We start from the raw sequence: 21,032 nt of genomic DNA on the forward strand, positions 1-21,032 counted from the left end.
GATGTTAATAATCCTTCTGTAAAAACTAATTTACTGTTATCGACTTTGAAGTGTTAAAATGGAGCTCTCTTACTGACTATTTTTTTTGAGGGATAGTTGATGAATTTTGGGCAGTGATCAGGTTTGGGGTATTGGTTTTGGGTTTGGTCTGATGCATCTTGAATTCAGCAATGGGAAGGAAGCATTATCTTGCATTTGGGATACCAGCTGTGAGCCCTGGGAGCACCTCTGTGTAGTGTTCCTTCTGGGGAGAGAAGCATACCAGTTTGGCTGGATGTATCTGTATGGCTGATACCATCAAAGTACAATAAAGCAGAGGTCTCCTTGGTAGTTTTGCTTTCTCAAATTAAACACTGCAAGAAAATCTTGTGAAGATGTGTGGCATGTGTGCTTTTTGTACCTTGGCAAGCTTCCCAAGTATGCTCAGGTTTTATGTTCACCCCTAATCTACAGCATCTTGATATTTATCAGACATTGTTAATTTTTATTTTTTGTTGGTATAGGTGGATAGGAAGGGAACAAATATCATCATCTTCATCTTTTGCTATTGCAAAAAAAAATATTTTTTTTTCTCCTACTATGGTTATTTTCTGGCCTATCTTCTAAAGAATTTCTGTTCTCTAGTAAGAGAAATCACTACTTCTGTTAGGAAAAGACAGGATTCAATAAAAACTCCTGTTGTACACAAATCCTTTTGTAACATTTAATCTATTTGCCTTCTAGACTAGGAGTGGTACCTTGGTTTCCTAGCTGTTTTCCTTTCTAGTGCATGTTGCATCAAGGAAGAAAATAGCTCTTAGAAATATTTAATATTGCTAAAAATGATACTGTGATTTGGAATAAATTCATATGTTTGACAAGGCAGCTCTATTGCACCGATGCACCAACTTGCTAGTGGTCAGATGGTTAAGTTTCCCCACCTCATGTAGATAAATTCGTTCGCCTCAGTGAGGATTATATGATAAACCCAGGTCTCAGCAGTATTTGTTAATGTCTTATTCTCCATTAGAGGTTCACATCTGTTCTGTTTAGTAGCAAAGACTTGATCAGGCCTGACATCTGTGGGATCACTGTGCACATAATTCCAAGTGGTTTCTACTGTAAAATGCAACACTTTTCTTGATGCTAGCTCATTCATTTCACTTTTTTCATACCTATTTCTTTTGTATCACTTAACAGGAAGGACAAGAAACCATGGCCACTATGTCTGCAGCACTTGGGGAAACAACCATTTCAAAACTTTCGATGGAGACATCTATCAATTCCCTGGCATGTGCGAGTATAATTTTGCTTCTGACTGCCGAGAGTCTTACAAGGAGTTCTCTGTCCACATCCAGCGTGCTCACAACAGCAATAACCACCCTGAGATCCAGTATATTCTGATAACAATCAAGGACTTTACGGTGTACCTCAGACCAAAACTGGCTGTCGTGGATGGGCGGATGTAAGTTCCTTTAATATAATAGTATTTCAGAGAAATGTGCTGGGAAGATAAAAGCAGGATTGATTCTTTGCACAGCTTTCTGTATACCAACCGTTAAGGTAACTGCTGCAAGCATTTCCACAAGAAAAAAAAACCAACCAAAAATCCCTTTTGAAATCCTGCAGAAAAATTGCTTTGAGGAGCGGTTTTAGTATTAATTGTCATTTCTATGCTAGCATAAAGGATGATTTAAATGCCAGTCAGGAAGAGGTTTGCATGAATTGTTCTTCTGGTTGTGCAGGCAACAGTGCAGCTCATGAGCCAGACCTTTCACTGGCATTAAATGCCATAGCTTCCTTTGTTTTACGGCATCCCCTTAAGTTTACCATAGGAGATGGTCTAGCAGACCCTCAGAAATGAAGATGCATTTCTCTTTTTCTTTTTTCTTTCTTTTTTTTTTTTTGTCTTTTTCTTTTATTTTGTGGCAGAGGAGAGTTGTTTTTTTCCAATTTTCATAGCCATTCCTCAAGGGATTGTAACAGATACAATGCAGGTCAAAGTTTACACTAATTTGTATGTGGCAATATGTACTTTTTCCACAATGAGCTCCTCCTGTAACATGGTCACACAAGGAACTAGTCTGACATATTACTGGTACCAAGTAGTGTCTTAACCTAGCCTTTCCTATCTTTTCCTATCCTTTCAGTGTGTGTTTATATATATATATAAACACAGAAACAAGTGAAGCAACTCATAAGTTAAGACATAGCTCTAAAGATGGAAGTTGACTGTTAGTATGTCTTAGCATAATTTAAAAACCAAATTTTTATTGTGATCCTAGGACTGGGGTTTGCCCCAAATTCAGCTTTTGCTCTGAAGTTTGGAAGCCACTGCAATAAAAACCTGTTCAAAGATAGAAAATAATGTTCAGTTTTCCAAGGTTCATAGCAAAATTCATAACAAAGTTACATGAAGCTATAAAAAAATGCATTCTTGCCTCAAACTGGAAAAGCCCTTTATTGCGTGTGAAAAATAAGTTTAGAAATCCTTTAAAAATTGTTTTTCTTAAACCAAGCCTCTTTTTGTTTGTTTGTTTGTTTGTTTTTTTGTCTTAGGTAGTATTCATAAAACAATAGATTCCTTCTGAACCAGTTTTTGTGTATGGGAGACTTTGTTGTAGAACTTAATTTCCCATATTGGTCTTTAAATGGCATGATGCATTGACGTGTAAAATAGCTTTTCACACTAATGGAGTGAAAACTGTAAAGCAGAAAAATGTATGAATTTGCCTTTTGGTACCTGATCTACCAATTGATTGAATGTTCTAGTATTATAAAGAAAGAGAAACAGTCCATGCTGTGATAGCTGAAAGGTGAAAGGTTGCCCTGTGTTTTATAATCCCTCTCCAAAAAGCATGATCTTTTAAGGCCTCATTGTCCAGAGGATGAACAATATAGCCAAAAGTAAAAACAATGGTTTCTGACTTCCTACCTAGTATTTAGATGTGTAAGTAGTTTGGCCATGTTAAAAATGCCTGAGGTAAATAGCAAGAAAAATCCCAGTGACAGGAAATTAGGAGATAAAATTCTCCCAGAGACTAGTTAAGAGGGGATGTGCATAGATACACATGAATCCTGATAGGTAGCAATTGTGTTGGCAAATCTGTACAAAACGAGCTGATTATTTTGACTAGGTTCCAGTTTACACTACTTCTGTTTGAACAGTCTCTAGTTCTTTAGATTTTATAGGATGAAGCTGCTTGCTATAATCCCTGTATTGCTGAATGAAGTTCAGCAGTGTGACTTGTTACGTAGTGCACTATTAGACAGATGTACGAGAACAGATCTGGTGAATTGATTCTTTATCAGAGAAAAATGTCTATGCTCAGCCTTCTGCAAAATACCTTCTATCACATTAACTTGCCTTGCTGTCACCACTGCCAGAGTTGGTCCTGCCAATTAATTAGCTACTGAAACAAACTACTGATTTCCTCTTTACATGCTCCTTTCTTTTCAAACTTTTGTTGGCAGTCCCTGTCTCTGCCTGTGCTTTTTGAACTCTCTCTGGAAGAGGAGGATGCTTAGAAAGGAACATTCATTCTCTCTGAAGTCATTGTCAGATCTTTTGGTAAAGAAAAGCTTCCATTAATGTTGTTACTTTTTTCATTGAAGTAAATTATTAGTGAGTGTTTGAATATCTTCTGTTAATACCACAGTGATGATTGTTTGATTATGTTGAAGACATCTGCCATTTTGGCTTTTTTCTTAAAGAACTCACACTCTTGGGGAGGCTTTGCCTCTTAAATTGTGTTGCCTTTTAAAGGCAATGAGTTATCCTGTCCAATGTCAGAGAGAGAGGATTTTAGCCTCATTTAAACAAGGCATCCTGGGTGGCTAGGATCAGGTAGACAGATACTGTTTTCTCTATTCATTAGGGCATTTGGCTTATTGCAGACATCCGTGTCACCCCTTTTGTTTCTGTATTAATGCAAAGTCTCTGGTTTTCTTCCTAGTGTGAAGACACCTTACTACAGCTCTGGTATGTTCATTGAGAGCAATGACATCTACACCAAGGTTTATGCCAAATTAGGCCTGATTCTGATTTGGAATCAGGAAGATGCACTGATGGTATGTATGATCCAAGTTCTCTTTATTGGTATTTCCTGGGTTTAACAGATTATACTGTGTACTGAACAGAAGTAGAATCTCACGAACTGAACGGAGCTAGAGTGTTAGGCTGACTCATCCAACTGACACATTACCTTATCTTAAAAGCATAACATTCATTTCTCTGCAATGTGATAGAGGTAGCAGTATGGCATGCAGATGATCTTACTCTTCTCAAGAAAGGGAGAAGGAGCTTTCTGAAAAATAACTGATGATTTTGCTATATCACTACCACAATCCAATCTGCATTTTCCTTCATTCGTCTTTTAAAGGACTTCCATCATTGACCTTCCTAATTTATAGCAAGACCTAAATTTTATCCCAGTAGGGGAAAAAAATGAGGAAACGCTCCCAACCCCTGTGATTTTAAGAATGCTTTCCTTTTCATCTTTATCACCATGGTGGTTACTGCCACTACTGAAACACAAAAGCTTCACTCACTTCTGTTTTCTGTGTTACTTTTTACATCTAACTGTGTGTTTATTAACTATGTTAGAAATTCATTTGCAAAAGCTGTGTCTCTAGAGTTTTGAGTTCACCATCACTTCTGCTTATAGCAACCTCCCTTCTGAGTAAATGTATTTACTTTGAAATCTCTTCATGCTCCAAATAATTATTTTCTGGTTTTTCTTTTTTCTTTCCGTTACCTAGGTGGAGCTGGACAGCAGATTTAGTAACCATACATGTGGTCTCTGTGGGGATTACAATGGAGTTCCAATCTACAATGAGTTTATCAATGGAGGTGAGTCATCCTACCATACATATCACAGAAGACAGGCTAATAAGCATTGTGCATAGGAGCATCTCAGGAGAGTAAATTTCACCTGAGAGATGCCTGTTATTGCCCCAGAATAAACATTGTGTTCCAGTGCTGCATTCCTGGTCTAAGGTTATTTTATTCCAGATGAATCATCTTGTTCTTTTCTCTACTGGCCTTCTTTTCTCATTACCACTTTACATTTTTAAGCACACTTGTACATAATAGACGTAATTCAGAGCAGAGACCTGTGTCCAACAGGCATATTTGATACCATAGTAACTGTTTTGCTTGATCAGTAGAGTCCCAGAAATCAGATGCTCCTTGTGAATTTTTTGGGCTCAGCAAGTCCTCTTTGCGTTTTTTTCTCATAGATGCAAACTACAATTCAATTACATATGGAAATTTACAGAAGATCAGGAAACCCAATGCCAAATGTGAAGATCCTGATGAAACTCAGGCAATTCCAAGCTGTAATGAGCATGTGAGTATTCCTCATGGTGAACTTCACTTGCATGAGCACATGAAGTCATTCTTGTGCTATGGGGAGTTGGTCTGTGAGGAATTGGGAAGACTTTGTCCCTTCCAGGGCAAATGGTTTCTTCTTCCTTTCTTGAAAAACTGTTGCTGTTCAGAAGACAACAGTTTTCCATTTTTATGCCAAGACAGGAAGTGCCTAGAAGCTCAGGTGCTTATAAGTCTTAAATACTACTACTTTTCCTCCTTAGCGTCATGAGTGTGAGAGATTGCTGACTTCCTCTGCATTTGCTGATTGTCGGTTACGCCTTAATTTGGAAATGTACATCCAAGCCTGCATGCAGGACAAGTGTGCATGTAATGGAAATGAGGACTCCTTCTGCCTCTGCAGCACCATCTCTGAATATTCTCGCCAGTGTTCACATGCGGGTGGCCGGCCGGGTGAATGGAGGACAGAGTACTTTTGCCGTAAGCAGCTATATAAATCTTACAAAGAAGCAAGTATTTCATGGATATGGTGCTGTGAAACATTTAAATTCATTCTTTCTTTAGAAAACTACAGGCATATATTATAAATTTCGTATCAGTAGCGCAATAAACTGCATACTATGTTCTTCCTGTTTTCTTCTTCTATCACCCTTGTTATTAAGAAATCTTTTTCAGCAAGTAGAAATTCTGTTCCCATTAAAGGACTGTGAGTTCTGATACTGCAGATGACTGGGATAATTTGATCTATTAGAAACCAAAAGAAGGAAGTATAAAGAGCAGGGAAAGCAGTTCAGAAACAGGCAAGCTTTGCCAGAGGGAGTCTGGCTTGGGACACCACTGACTTGAGGGGAGTAGGGGATATGGTCTGCAATTTCTGAGGAATGATGGACTTCACACACAAATAACTGGTAGTGTCTTTCTCATTCTTTCAGCCAAGACCTGTCCTGATACCATGATCTATAGGGAAAGCAGCTCACCCTGCATGGATACTTGCTCACACTTGGGGATCAGCAGCCTTTGTGAAGAACACTACATGGATGGGTGTTTCTGCCCTGAAGGCAAGTGTTATTGTTGCTATAGTATGTGGAACAAAACCTAGAGCTCTGGCAAAGGAGGTCATAGCTAAAACATAAAATGTAGTCAAATTCTATCTTAAAAATTAGTACTGCTACTCATTATTCCGCTCCCCCCCCCCCCCCCCCCCCCCCCGGCCCCGGGGAACATAACTGTAAGTTTTTCTTAAAAAGGAGGTCATAGTTCATTAATTAATCATTGATTTTATAGTTAAATCATATTAACACAATGATAGGTAATAAACTGTGCTTTTTACTTCTCAACAAATTGACTTCTGCTAATTTACAGAAAATCATGGTTTTTAGGTTGAATAATTCTGAGACAGTGGACATCATTTGCCCAGAAAGTGATAGTGAGGAACAGTGAGTGAAATCCTCAGACTACTATCAACCTTAGGAAAAAAGATTACAATTATAGTCTACATATGCCAGAAGGACTGAAAATGTAAACATGTAAATTTCTGAGATTGTTCCTCTATATTTACATTAAGCTTTTCATCTGTGTATGGTTATATAAATGGATACACTTAGATTTTCAAAGCTGGATAAAAGTATTTTCCCTGTGTCTTATAGGACAAAAAATAGAAACAGTATTAAAAAAGTAGAAACAGTGTTCTTCAGAGATTTGATAATCTCAGCTTCTGCTTTCTGTGTCAAGTTGAGTGCATGCCTCCTCTTGAGAGTTTCTGCTCTGTGGAAACTGCTTATTTCAGAAAAAGCTGGAATAGTTTACTGCTGTGCTTTACAGGAACTGTGTATGATGATATTACTGAAAAAGGCTGCATACCTGCTAGCCAGTGCCGCTGCAAGCTCCATGGAAAGGAGTATTCACCTGGAGAAAGCATTACCAATGAATGTGAAGAATGGTAAGGATCATGGTGGTTCATACACCTTTCTTTGAATGGTTGTGAATGGGTCTGTGTTTTTCAATCTTCCACTTAGTCATAGGAGACTTCCTGAAAACATTTCTGCTGCGTGTCAATACAACCAATTTTCTGGAAAGTTTTCTTGTATCTGTGTTATATGGCAGGGGGGAAACTTAAGGAAATTGTCAAAGATACTGTTTTAAAACACCTGGGGATATTTTGCTGTTTGCTGGGTATACAGATGTTTTCAGTGCTATCAGCTCCTGCAATACCTACAAGCACTTTATTTGTCTGTTTATAGCATCTGTGATTCAGGCAGATGGACATGTAAAGATTTACCCTGTCCAGGCACATGTTCAGTGGAAGGAGGTTCCCATATTACCACCTTTGATGGGAAGAAATACACCTTCCATGGAGACTGTTACTATGTGTTGGCCAAGGTACTGTGTACTGTAGGACTTTTTTCTTTTCAAGTAAATACAAGCATCTGTGCTTTGATAAGTAACAGCTATGAATTGTTGTTTTATTCCATTTTTATGGGATGAGGGAAGCAGAAATGCTAAAAGCTGTACTGGAAAATTCAGGTTGGGCTGTAATAGCCCAAAGCGAGGAGTTCAGCACTTGCTGCAGTGGGTGGTTAACTGATTCAGATAGTAGGCTATGTATGGTGTCATTATCCAGTGGAGTCCTTCACATATAAGAAATCAAAGGATCATGCCAGCTACGTGGACAGGTAGACTGCAAAAATTGGCAGTTCTCAGGATTAGAAGCTCTGAGCCAAATCTGTAGTAGCTATTTCTTTGTCTGAGTGCGAAAGTCCACTAGGGAAAGGAGCTAGGCAGGCTATTTTATGCATCTGTCCCTAAAATATCTGCTGCCTGTTCTAGGGAATGACAAAAGATCTTGCTGAACTATAAACCATACCAAATAATTTGTTTGAAAGACAGTTCAGCTTCCGGAGTCAGTGCTGAAATGGTGGTCTTAATAGCTAAGTTCTATTGTAATTGCTATTGTAACTGATGACTTTTTGTTTTGGAAATCATCTTGTGACAATTTTGATTGGACTAATGGATATTTATTTCCCTATGATTATAGGGTACGGTAAATGACAGTTATGCTCTTCTGGCAGAGCTGACTCCCTGTGGCTCCACAGACAGGCAGACCTGTTTGAAGACTGTCGTGCTGTTAGTAGATGACAAAAAAAATGTAAGTGTTTTGTGGGTTCTGCTAGATATATTGAAAATTAGCATATTTTCCTTACTCTGGAGCAATAACTAATTTTGTTATTATTAGTTGCTGTTGTGGATGATAAGGCACCTCAGACAGGCTGAAAAACAGCTCAGGCTTCTGCCTTGAGAGCTCATAACAGACCTAACCAAAACAAAAGATGACATTCAAATAAGCTGATATCTTCCACTGTTCTCTTCTCTTCTCTGTGCTATATGATTATCCTCACTGTATTCCAGGCTGGGTAGAAGTAAGAGTACCATTCTTACTCCCCTCACAGTATTTTACTTTATTCAGATATAATTTTGTAGATGTAGTTGAGTCTTTTTCAGAAGAGATCCCATCTTTGAATGTTGATACAATCCATGCTTCCTAAATATTTGTATTTTCATTCACTTTAGCATTCTGTATGGGAATTTCTAGACTATATTTATACATAATTTTGCATACATGTACACAGAATTTTCCTCCCTTGTTTCTGGTCTTCCACATCCTTGCCAGTGTAACTGGAACAAAACTAAACAAATCAGAAACCCATCATTTTATGTTTCTGTATACAGAGTAGCATCTCTTCAGGAAGCTTAACAATTGGATTTCTTATTATGCCAGAATTGTGCTAAACCATTACACTAAAGCTGTGGCATACGCTTCTATAGGGAATAGGAACTTGCTATAGATTCTGAAGGCCTGATTTTTTTTCTACTTGCTGAAACCAAAGTGCCCAATATAAACAAGCTTTGCATTTCATTACTGCTATAAACTGTTGTAGGCAGGTGTAAGTGAAACACTGAATAGCAAGACAAAACCTTATTTGTATCCTACAGGTCTGCTGCCACATTCAGTTGTCAGATAGATTCTTCCATTCAAAGATTTTAAGTTCTAGTCACAGTCGAAATGTGAAAAATCCTCCCTCTTAATTTTTTTTATTAGTTCCTTTTCCTCTCAGTACCTGAAACCTCATTATTCTATTTGCTGTTACACAGGTGGTGGCTTTCAGATCAGATGGCAGTGTGTTACTGAATGAGATGGCAGTGAATGTGCCTCATGTGTCAGGTAAGGGACGCAGCCATCACACACCTGACTTCTCATGTAGGGGTGTGTTATTTTAGAGGCAAAAGTGGAAGAGAGGAATATGAAATTTGTTCAGATTTTGGAAAAAACTTGAGAGGAAGGTGATTTAATAATTTCATGGAAAGACTGACTCTAGACAGCTGATGACTGAAAAAAATATCCCTTCACTTTTGTCATACGTTTTGAATATACTTTGACATGTAGCTTGCGAAAGAGGGATTGCCATCGCTTAAAGTTAAGGCAGGTAACTTAACTTGCCTATAAAGAAGGGTGTTTAGCACTTTCCAAGTCTGGCTACGTGGTGTGGGCATGTCCTGGCTCCCAGTAATGGTGTGTCTCAAGCATGTCTACCTCATCTCTCTTCTTTCCCATGATTCATTTTTTTTCCCTGTGGGAAGAAAGCCTGGCAGAAGGTATCTGCTGTATTTTCTGGTCAGCCACAGCAGGAAAGATGATGTGCTGTGTAGCACCCTCTTATTTTCTCACCTCACTTGAGACAGCATCTTTTTATATAATCAATGGATTTAGACAGACACTTTCAGAGGTTGACTCAGATCACCTAGTTTAGGAGCCTAACTTCTGGTGGAAGGTCACTATCAGACAGCAGCTGTGAGCTCTGGGAGTAACTTTTGAAAGGAATACAGAATTCCTCTTTATCGCTTCTTTTTGGATATGTTCAGGCAGCACACTGACACAGTATGTGTTGCTTCTTACTGGCCTATCGGGAGATGGCAAGTTACTTGCTAGAAAGGAATTCTTTATCTGAAAGAACAAGTGTTCATGGGATGATACGTTCATGGATGCTTGTGCAAAAACAATTAGAGTGTGTAGCTGAAAGTTTTAGAGAAGTTAAAGTGCTCTAGACAATAAAATAGATCATCTAATAAGTAGATTAAATAGATAAATAGAGCATATTATAATAGATTTACTATAAGAAATCAGTTAGCCAGTAGATGTTGGGGTTTTTGACTTTAGCAAAGCTTTTGATACTGCCTGTCAGAGTAGCCTGGGCAAACTGTCCAGCATGCAGCTAGGCAAATGTGTTATACATTTGGTTGGCTGGAAAGTCAGGTTCAAAGAGTTAGTAGTAAATGAGGTTAAATCAGGTTGGTGGCCAGTCACCAATGGGGCTCCCCAGGGTTCAATTTTAGGGACATTGCTCTTTGTATTCATAAATGGTCTGGATGCAGGAGTTGAATGTACTTTAAGTAAGTTTGCCAATGATAATAAATTAGGAGGAGCTGTGGAATTCCTCAAGGGTAGAGAGGCCTGGATAGACTAGGAAGCTGGGCAATCACCAACTATATGCAATTTAACAAGAACAGTTGCACCTGGGACAAGGTAGTCCTGGTTATATATGCAGACTGGGGGATGAGAGGCTGGAGAACAACCCTGTGGAAAGACATCTGGGGGTTTGGTTTGATCGCAAGTTGAATATGAGTCAACAGTGTGCCCTAGCAGCCAGAAGGGCCAGCTGTACGCTGGGGTGCATCAAGCACAGTGTAGCTAACTGGTCAAGGGAGGTGATTGTTGCACTCTACGCTGCACTGGTGCACCCCCATCTTGAGTACTGTGTGCAGTTTTGGGCACCTCCATGTAAGAAGGGCATCAAACTATTAAAGTGTCTAGAGGAGGGTGACCGAGATTGTGAAAAGCCTCTGGAGCAAGATCTGTGAGGAGCAGTGAGGTCACTTCATTTTTTTCAGTTTAGAGAAAAGAAGGCTGAGGGGTAGCCTCATCTCATTGCAGTCTACAACTTCCTCAAGAGGAGCAGCAGAGGGTGAGGTGCTGATCTCCTCTCTGGTGACCAGCAATAGGACACCAGGAAATAGTAAGAAGCTGCATCAAGGGAAGTGCAGGCTGGGCATTAGGAAAAGGCTCTTCACCGAGAGGGTGGTCAGTCACTGGAACAGGCAGCTCAGGGAAGTGGTCACAGCACCAAGGCTGTCAGAGTTCAAGGAGCATCTGGACAATGCTTTTAGTCATACAGTATGCAACAGTGCTGGGGTAATACCTTCTCTGAAAATCTCTTGCACTTCAGATTTCTCAGCATTAATGAGTTAGCACTGAAGCTGTATTGCAGAAAATTTGAACTTGGTACTGGTCCCAGGGATGAGTCATTATAGGTAATCAGCTTGTTAAGTTAGTGGGGACCAGCATTATATTTAGTTGGCCAGCAATTTTTAGAGGAAAAAAAAAATGATTAATTTGACCCTGATCTCAGAGTTTTCATGGCAGGTGATACCTTAGAATCTAATAAGAAGTATTCTCTCAGCAGCATATGTGTGTGTTTACTGCACAGTCCATGTTTTGTTTTTCAGCCAGCTTCTCAGTATTCAAGCCATCTTCCTACTACCTCATTGTTCAGACTTCTTTTGGGCTTCAGCTGCAGATCCAATTGTTTCCAGTCATGCAGCTGTTTGCGACTGTGGATCAATCAGTTCAAGGAAAACTTCAAGGCAAGTGTCTATTCAAATGGGAAGCAAAGCCATGCTGTTCCACAGCTGAAGAATCATGTATTCTTTACACGAGTGATAATTCGTGCTACTTACTGATTGAAGAGGAAGAAACTAAAAGCAGAAAATAAAACACTGGAAGAGAATTGACTCAAGCAAACTAGAAATGCATTTTTATTATTTCATATTTCATATTGAAGTGACCTATCACTCCTGTGCCAGTACATGAATGTTTCTTAGAATATTCCTTACTTTTGTATTCAGTTTAATTTTTAACTGTCTACAAAACTAGGCTTTTAGTGCACTTTCTGGTTTTAATATCATCAGAAAGCATAAAAAATACAGGTTAGGGCAGTGATCTCATGAGGCAGAGGTACCTTCATGAAGGCTACTCTTCTGAAGAGGTTAAAGATTTAAAATAGGGCTCCTACATCTTCAGTACTTGTAGAATGCATTAATATTGAGGTGGAATAATCAGCTGCATGTACTTCTGTTTCAAATGTTTGTGATCAGTGGTCCCTTTCCCTTTGACCTTTTAGAATGAGAATGAGTAATTAGGTAATTTTTTTACTTTCTTTTTTGATAGGTCTTTGTGGAAACTTTAATGGAATGGAAGGTGATGATTTTAAAACAGCCAGTGGCTTGGTGGAAGCTACAGGATCTGCCTTTGCTAACACATGGAAAGCTCAGTCAACCTGCAATGACCAAGTAGAAAAGCTGGAAGACCCCTGCAGTCTCAGCATTGAAAGCGGTAAGCACACTAATAATTCAGATGGATTACTTCTGCCAGAATGAGCAGAAAGCATTTGTTTTATATTACTGCAACAAGCGTGTAAGAGTTGTAGCGTGGCATTGAACTCTTTCTAGAGGACTGTCAAATGAATAATTAATTTCTGCAAGTACATATGCATACAAGCACTGATTTCCCATGAAATTAAAGTGAAAGTTTAGTGGGTGATGGTAGAGGAATCCTGAGCTGGAAGATAGGGAAGCAAGGTCATTAATTTATATTATCTGCAAAGGCAGCTTCTATTTCCTAGTATTATTTTCCCCTGTTTTAACTTAGCTTTATGGTTCCCACATGGAAAGGGCTGTCGGAATTCCATGTAGACAAGTTGCAGCAATATGATACTGATTTTGATTTTATGATTGCATGTCTACTGCTAGATAACTGAATCAGAGAATAGAAATAAAGGTACAGTGATTGCATGTAGTTTCTCAGCTCCCCAAAGTGCACACAGTTCTGTCATTTGTGTGGCTGTATTGCGTTTATGTGACAGCATAAGTAGACATGGCACAAGGAAGATAAGTGAATGTAATGAATATGATGATATAATTTCATTTTTATCCTATTTTTTTTAGCAAATTATGCTGAGCATTGGTGTTCTTTGCTGAAAAACTCAGAGGGTCCTTTTGCAAGATGTCATTTAGTTATTGATCCTTCAGAATACTATAAGGTATTGTAATTTTGCACTCTTTTAAGTACTGCTTTATTTCAGATGGATGACTAGATGTTTATCATTGTTCAAACATTTGAGACATTACTGAGTAGCTTGCCTATAAGAGCTGGTGAAATTTTTGTGGTGGTTAACTGAAGCAGCATCGCATGCATCCAGAGTATCTCCTATGAGGAGATTCTTATGGAGTGCTGCTGAAGAAAGAAGTACATTCGTTCTGGTTTCTTATGTTTTATATTTAATATACTTTTTTATTGGATTGGGTATTTGAACTGGAAAGAAGATTCAAGAGATGCAATTGTGCACACAAAGTTTAAGGCTACCCTTACACATTAGTTGCTATAAAGTCAGAAGAAAAATTAGTGAACATTTATTAAGTTGCCTGTATTGGTTGGAATGTAATACCAAACCATTTTCATGTGAGAATCTCCATGGCTTCTTTTTCCCCTATGCTCATCATTATTGAGCAGTAAGTGAGGCTTACCTGAGAAAAAAAAAAAGAAATTCCTAAATCTCTGCTCATATTGGAACTCAGTTGGAGCTCAAATTTTGTGAAGAACGTCATAGATCTGGTTAATATTTTGCCATTCTGATTTTTATTTTTTTAATGGATCTCTGCATTCCTAAGTTGAACTGGGAAAGAATGGTATCAAAGTCCTTTAAGACAAGTGTTGATAGGAGGCTGGCTACTTTTTAAAGCTTTAAGAGGCTTGGCTTAGATTGGGATAAGCATCCAAAACTTTCATTGTGTATGAAATGAAGCAGCACTTTCAGTCTCTGGTCTTTGTCCATTCCTTCCACCATTCTCTGATCACGGGAACTAATAAAAACAACATCAGAAAAAGGACATAGGGTATTTCATAGCAACTGCGTTGCAATTGCCAGTTGTTTTCGTGTGGACTTACCGATCCTTTCATTCTTTTTTTCAGAAATGTAAGTATGACACCTGCCTCTGTGAAGACAATGAAGAATGCTTGTGTGCTGCCCTGTCCTCTTATTCAAGAGCCTGTGCTTTCAAAGGGATCATACTGGAAGGCTGGAGAAAAAGTGTCTGCAGTAAGTAGTGGAACTATAATCCCCATGGAATTAACTAGCCATGAGAAATAAGCAGTTCTTTCTGAATTTGGCTGTCAGTGATCTCAGTGTTAAGGGTTTTGGAGTATCTTAGAAATGTCTAATGGACTGAAAAGAGACAATGCTTGTAAATGTTTACTAATTTGTGTTATATTCTTTAGCTGTAATTTTTTCATGGCATTTAAAAGTAGAAGGCACTATTTTTCACTTTCACCTTCTTTCCCCAGTTTAAACAATAATGCTCTCTCTAGCTTTGACTAACAGAACCCCAGCCAATCATGGCTTTTACATTGTCTATGCTTATCAGTGTCTTTATCATTGTCCTTGCTTTTCATCAGTAATACAATATTATAGAGACTAGTTTATTGTTTTGTGATCTTTCTCTGATTATCAGTGTGTGAAAAAAATATGGCTATGAAACTAGAAACTAATAATAGCATTTAAAAAGAAGTCTTCAGCTGGTAAGCAAGGTTAGGCTACCATTACTTGTAACTTTTGATATTTTTGTACTTTGATAAAATCTAAGAGAATATTTTTACCATTATATGTTGCACAGCCAAAGAAATCAAACTGGAAATGTCAAGGTTAAATTGTTCATCCTGCATTCCTTATTTATCAGTTTGTTTCTTTTCCCTCCAGCTAGTGAAGTTTCTACCTGCCCAGGAAATCAGATCTTCCTTTACAATCTTACAATGTGCCAGCAAACCTGCCGTTCCCTTATTGATGGTGAAAAACATTGCTTGCAAGACTTCACTCCCGTGGATGGCTGTGGCTGCCCATATAATACATACTTGGATAACCAGGGTACCTGTGTGCCCATCTCCAAGTGCCCATGCTATTACAAAGGATCATACCTGGAACCAGGGGAATATGTCACAAAAGATGGAGAACGTTGGTATGTTCTATTGTGGCTTCTTGTTTGTGGGGATAAAGGTCCTTTTAAAATTTGCTGATTAGGTGTAAGCTGCTTAGCTTTTTTTGGTGCTTTAATGAACATTTGTAATACATTTCACAACAGCTTCAGGCTAAGCAAAGCATTATCCTGTTGCAATGTAATTTATTAATGATTGAGAAATGCAGCTTTGTTTAGAGGCTCGAGTACTGGCCTTCACAGATAAACATTACTCTGAAGCTGCACTGTTAATAGGGGTTTGTTGAGCAGAGGGGTAAAAGGAAAATAAAAGGTCAGCTATAATTTTATGTTGCTCTTTCCTTTTCTGTCAGAAAACTGTTCCACTGGAGGAACATCTCCTTAATAAGTACTCGCGGTAGTATAGGTTTTTGAAAGCAACTTTCATGATTCTGGTATTTTTAATCATGAACTCTGAGAGAAATTTGCTGCATGAATCATCAGTGCAAACTGTGAAATACTTCTTTCTCTCATCAGGCAGATGAGGCATACAGGCCAACAGATTTGCAGCATATGAATTAAATAAGCATGAAAATATACTGTGTTCCAAATGAAGGCTTTGATTTAAATTATCATTATTATCTGTTTCCTGAGTCATCAGAAAGCATATTAGTAAGGATTAATAGAATAGCTGTCATTCCTTAAAAAACATAACTTTTCTGTGCATGTAGCCTAAAGTCTTGCTACATGTTTTCTTCAAGTGAAAATTCATGAGTGCGCATCAGGAGAGTTCACCTTGAAATATCAGTAGAAATTATGCAGAACATATCTGATAAATACTCTCAAATTTGTTAAAAAATCCTTAGATTTAAATTGAAGGCACTGAGTTTGCTGCTTTTTTTTTTTTAATTTCTACTTTACTTTTCTAGTGTTTGCCGAAATGCAAAGGTCCAATGTACCTCAGTCACAATAAGAATGAAAGGTGAGTGACATTCTGTAAAGCAAAATAAAATAAAAAAAACCCATAACCCAACTTCCAAACCCAAACCTACATCTTTCCATTTGAATTCTCCACTTATTTCTTTTGCATGTTTGTTTTTGCTTTTTATGTGAAACAGTTAGGCACTTTATTCTGTCTTCACTAAGCCTCTTTTTTTCGTAAGGATAGACATACCCCGAGATTTCTGTCTCAGTAACAACCGCCTTTCATACACATTTCTTTTGCTTTTTCTTTATTCATCTAAACCAAAAATGTACCTTTCAGGGGCAACAGAATGTTCTTCTAACAAGACGTACTTTGACTGCAATGCATCCCCAAAGTGGTCTTCGCAAACACCTATACAACTTAGCTGCCATACTCCTCGAACTGATTATGTATGTATTCAGTTTTTCTCCATCTTAAGTTTCCTTTATTCTGTATTCCTTAAATGATGCTCTGCAACACAGAAAATACAGCTGTAACTAACAGTTTATTTCTTTAGGGTTTAATCTTCCTTTATTTTCTCCCCAATGATATTACTCTGTTGCCAATTTCATGATGATTACCCTTACCGTTTCCTCTTCTTTTTCTTTTTACTGTGTCTTCAGTGATCATACCTCCCAGAAGAAATTTGATTTGGGCTCTTAGAGAAACAAAAAACAATAGAAAAGAACTAGAAAACTAGAAAGAAAAACCTTTTAAAGCTAGTCAATATTAGGCTGTTTTGTTATGAATGCAGTTTTTACAAGAGTGTTTATGAAGAAGTGAAATAAAAATGCAGTGCTTTTTCATAAAGTTACAATTTCTCCTTTCATTCCTTAGTTTCAGGCAGAGTGTGTCTCAGGCTGTGTGTGCCCTGAAGGTCTATTTGATGATGGGAAAGGGGGCTGTGTTGAGGAGAAGGACTGCCCATGCTTTCATAACAACCAGTGGTATTCTTCTGGACAAAAGATAACTGTGGACTGCAACACCTGGTAAGTTATGATTCTGTACTGTCTTCTAGAGTATATTCTATGCAGTAAATTAATAGTCATGTCTAGTTTTATGTACTACAGTAGCTGCAATAGCTGCAAGTATAAACCTTTATTTTTAGGCATACTTTTTGCTATCTGAGGAAATGTAGATTGTGCTGAAAATATTAGGGTAATAACTGCCTCTGTTTTCAGTAGATTGTGCTGAAAATATTGGTGTAACTGATACCTCTGTTTTTAGTAGGCATCTCTTATTGGAAAAGTGCACTTATTTTTAAAATAGAAGCACTAACACTATCAGATCTAAAAATATATATCTGGTCAGAGTTAAAAATTATGTTACAAGCTAAAAAGCAGGCTAAACTAGAGAAGATGGTAATTCTACAACACTGACATGGATATTGTGCACATTATCATGTATCAGGTGGCGGCTTGGTTTGTTCTGCGGTTTTCCAGACAGCACACTCTTGGTGAGATCTGAAAATTCCACTCTTCTGTTCTCTTCTAGTACCTGCCAAAAAGGGTTTTGGAGCTGCACTGAACATGTGTGCTATGGGACTTGTATGATATATGGAAGTGGCCATTATATCACCTTTGATGGAAAATTCTATGACTTTGATGGGAGTTGTGAATATGTGGCTACTCAGGTAATGCTTATCGGGAGGGCTGAAATGTCATCTGATTGCCTTGAAGATCTACTTTCCTCTGTGGTTTTGTCATTCTTTATTGCCTGCCATCACTTTCCCTGAGGCGTTTACACATTCTGCCAAGATAAATTCTGTATTTTCAGTGTAGGCAAGCTGTGTGAATGTCGCGATTTTTTTCTGATACTGTGGTCATAAATTGTATGTAACAGGACTACTTTATAGTGAGAGCTAACAGCTCATTATCAGTTGTGGAATGGATCAAAATTCTGAGTCTACAAAAGAAGATACTTATATTATTCCTCATTTTGTTTTATTGTCCCACCTGTTTCCCAGGTTTTACCACACAAAAGACTGTTAGATATTTATATGTATGCAGAGACGTATGTGTATATGTTTGTGCATCTGTAAAAATATATGTACGTAGGATTTCACATACGATGCAGCAGTAACAATTAATACCTTGTGAAGATTTAAATTATTGTAATTATTATGAGATTGAACTAAAAATTAAGTATCTACCTAATTTTCTTATGCTCATTTTCCCCTTTTTCAATAGGATTTTTGTGGTGACAAAAATTCCAGCGGCTCATTCAGTATCATCACAGAGAATGTTCCTTGTGGAACTACAGGAGTCACCTGCTCAAAGGCTATTAAAATGTTTCTAGGGGTGAGTAATGATACTCGGTGAGCATATAATGGTATTCAAGTATTTAAAAAAAAGTAATGCTCCGAAGTCACATCTGTAAAAGCAGCTATAATAAGGAAAGGTTAGAGGCCCTATCACATTAATCTGTAAAAGTGTAGTTCCTCAGGTACTGAAACCTCTCTCAAAGTGCTACAGCGCTTCCTGTCATTTCACCCCAGACTTTGAGCTATTGGTTTCAGAATGAGCTGTATTGTTACAAGCATCCAACATTTTATCCTATCATGAAAATTAGTGTTATAACATTTCTCTCTTCATCTTTCAGAAAACTGAACTGAAATTGGAGAACAAAGATTATAAAGAAATTCAGCGAGATACTGGTGATGATGTGCGTTATTGGAACAAGACCGTAGGCTTCTACCTCGTTATTGAGGCTAGCAATGGAGTGATGCTTATCTGGGATAAGAAGACTACTGTTTTCATCAAGCTGACCCCTGATTACAAAGTTAGGACCTGTCTCTTTTTCTAAAGTAGTAATATGAATAGATATATGTGATAAGAAAACATAAATGTTCTTTTATTCTGGTTCCATGTTTAATTCCTATATCCTCTACATATTGATGATTAGCTTGCATTTTTACTACCACAGCTTGCAGAGGTACTACTGGAGTTCCTTACAGTCCATCAAAATGCATTGCAGAGAATGCACAGCATGTTTGCAATAAAGCTAAACATCTAAGGCATTCTGAGTTTACGAATATTAAGAGCCAAGCTTCCAAAGTAACATAGGGGATGCGAACTGACTGTACACGCACTTAGAAACCTGCATGGAATCTCAGCCATGTCAGTTAAACCCAAACTTCCTACGGAATGTATGGAGATGGTCCTGACTTCTGAAAAGCAGCATACTGAATTACAGAGTACTGAATTCGCTGGGCTGAATGAGGAGGTGGGAGGTTGTATAAACAGGGACATACTGTTGCTTGAGGGGGCTGATGTTCCTGAAATAGCACTACCAAAAGTTCACTAATGTGGGTAAGTTGCTAAATACTTTCAAGAAAAATTAGTTCCTGTCATTTTTTTTGGTCATGGATGAAGAAATGGTGCTTTTAGTTAGAAGTTGGAAGCTTTTAATAAAAACAGTTTTGAGCAGAATGAAATGCGCTCAGACTTATATTAATAGCTGAGTTATGATAAATTGTGAAGAATGGAAAATTAATTCTTCTCAGCTAATGGAGGCTTAGCCTCTCTTTAGCGTTGTAAGTTGGATGAAGGGCTGCTGCAGACATGGAAATACGCTAGATGCAATTCATTTCAAGGAGGGAAGACATGGCAGCTGAATAGTTTGCTGAGTACACAGACAAATAAAGGTTTAATTTCTGTACAACAGATTTGGAAGATGAAAATATGTCATGTACACAGAGAGTCAGTTGTCCTTTTTAATGTCAGTGCTTTGCTCTTACTTTACTAGAATCTATTTCTCACTTCCATGGTATATTAAAAAGCTGTGGATATGTTATTTTTCTTTTCCAGGGCAAAGTGTGTGGTCTGTGTGGGAACTTTGATGACAAGTCTAACAATGACTTTACAACAAGGAGTGGGCTGCAGGAGACTAATGCTCTGAAGTTTGGGAATTCTTGGAAACAGTCTTCCATGTGCCCAGATGTCACACAAGAAATTAAGCCCTGTGATGTGAAACCACATCGGAAGTCCTGGGCAGAGAAAGAATGCAGCATCATCCAGAGTGAAGTCTTTAAAATATGTCACTCCAAGGTTTGTAGAGGGCAGTGACAGAACAGCACAATGCATTTCTGTTACTGCAGAAGCAGAGAGACCATCAGAAATAAATGAAGAGACGGTTAAGTAGAGTGACCTTCAATTAAATCAAGCAGTTCAACTTAGAGCAGTATGAGTATCTGTGGCAACAGGACTCTGTCAGTATGGTGCCAGCCCTGGCTGTATAAGCCCATATTAATCACCACAGTTTCACTGCTACTGCTGTGCAAGCCAGCTTCATAAATCTAACCTGAATAGGTCCATGAGTGCTGCAGTTGCACCATGTCTTGTTGAGGGACTGTCAATACCGTAAGTTCTGAAAGGCCTTGCGAGCATCAGATCCATCTTCTGACAGAAATGCATACTATACTTGAAAGGTAGCTGTTGAAGAGACCACTGCTCCTTGTAATATTCAACACATGGAAGGGATCTTCTTGGAAGCCACATCGCACAGTTTAGACAGGCTTAGCTGCCAGCACTGTGCCTCCAAATTGTCATAGCATACACTATGTCAGGCCCACAGCTTCCAGAGCACAGGACATAGAGAGCACTCCTCTCCATTTCTGGTCTCTTTCCTGAAGTGTGGTAATATTATCAACAGTTTTTTTAACTCACAGTGGAAAAATCACAA

General features: G+C 38.2%; 1 protein-coding gene across 1 annotated transcript in view; it reads left to right on the forward strand.

The window, feature by feature from the left end:
• Positions 1-1,085: 1,085 nt before the first annotated feature.
• MUC2 (mucin 2, oligomeric mucus/gel-forming) overlaps positions 1,086-21,032 on the forward strand; it is a gene marked incomplete at its 5' end in the record, with an annotated part of 48,253 nt that continues 28,306 nt past the window's right edge. Inside the window, 22 exon segments of the mRNA XM_080405915.1 lie at positions 1,086-1,444; positions 3,936-4,092; positions 4,741-4,831; positions 5,140-5,330; positions 5,575-5,791; positions 6,244-6,369; positions 7,133-7,250; positions 7,552-7,690; positions 8,346-8,456; positions 9,461-9,530; positions 11,870-12,007; positions 12,591-12,755; positions 13,367-13,461; positions 14,391-14,517; positions 15,175-15,430; positions 16,315-16,367; positions 16,650-16,759; positions 17,187-17,338; positions 17,844-17,982; positions 18,539-18,649; positions 18,951-19,130; positions 20,159-20,398. Of these exon segments, the coding sequence (XP_080262041.1) occupies positions 1,086-1,444; positions 3,936-4,092; positions 4,741-4,831; positions 5,140-5,330; positions 5,575-5,791; positions 6,244-6,369; positions 7,133-7,250; positions 7,552-7,690; positions 8,346-8,456; positions 9,461-9,530; positions 11,870-12,007; positions 12,591-12,755; positions 13,367-13,461; positions 14,391-14,517; positions 15,175-15,430; positions 16,315-16,367; positions 16,650-16,759; positions 17,187-17,338; positions 17,844-17,982; positions 18,539-18,649; positions 18,951-19,130; positions 20,159-20,398 (3,345 nt within the window).

The sequence above is a fragment of the Falco punctatus genome (assembly GCF_963210335.1).
Source record: "Falco punctatus genome assembly, chromosome: 10".
Classification (NCBI taxonomy): domain Eukaryota; kingdom Metazoa; phylum Chordata; class Aves; order Falconiformes; family Falconidae; genus Falco; species Falco punctatus.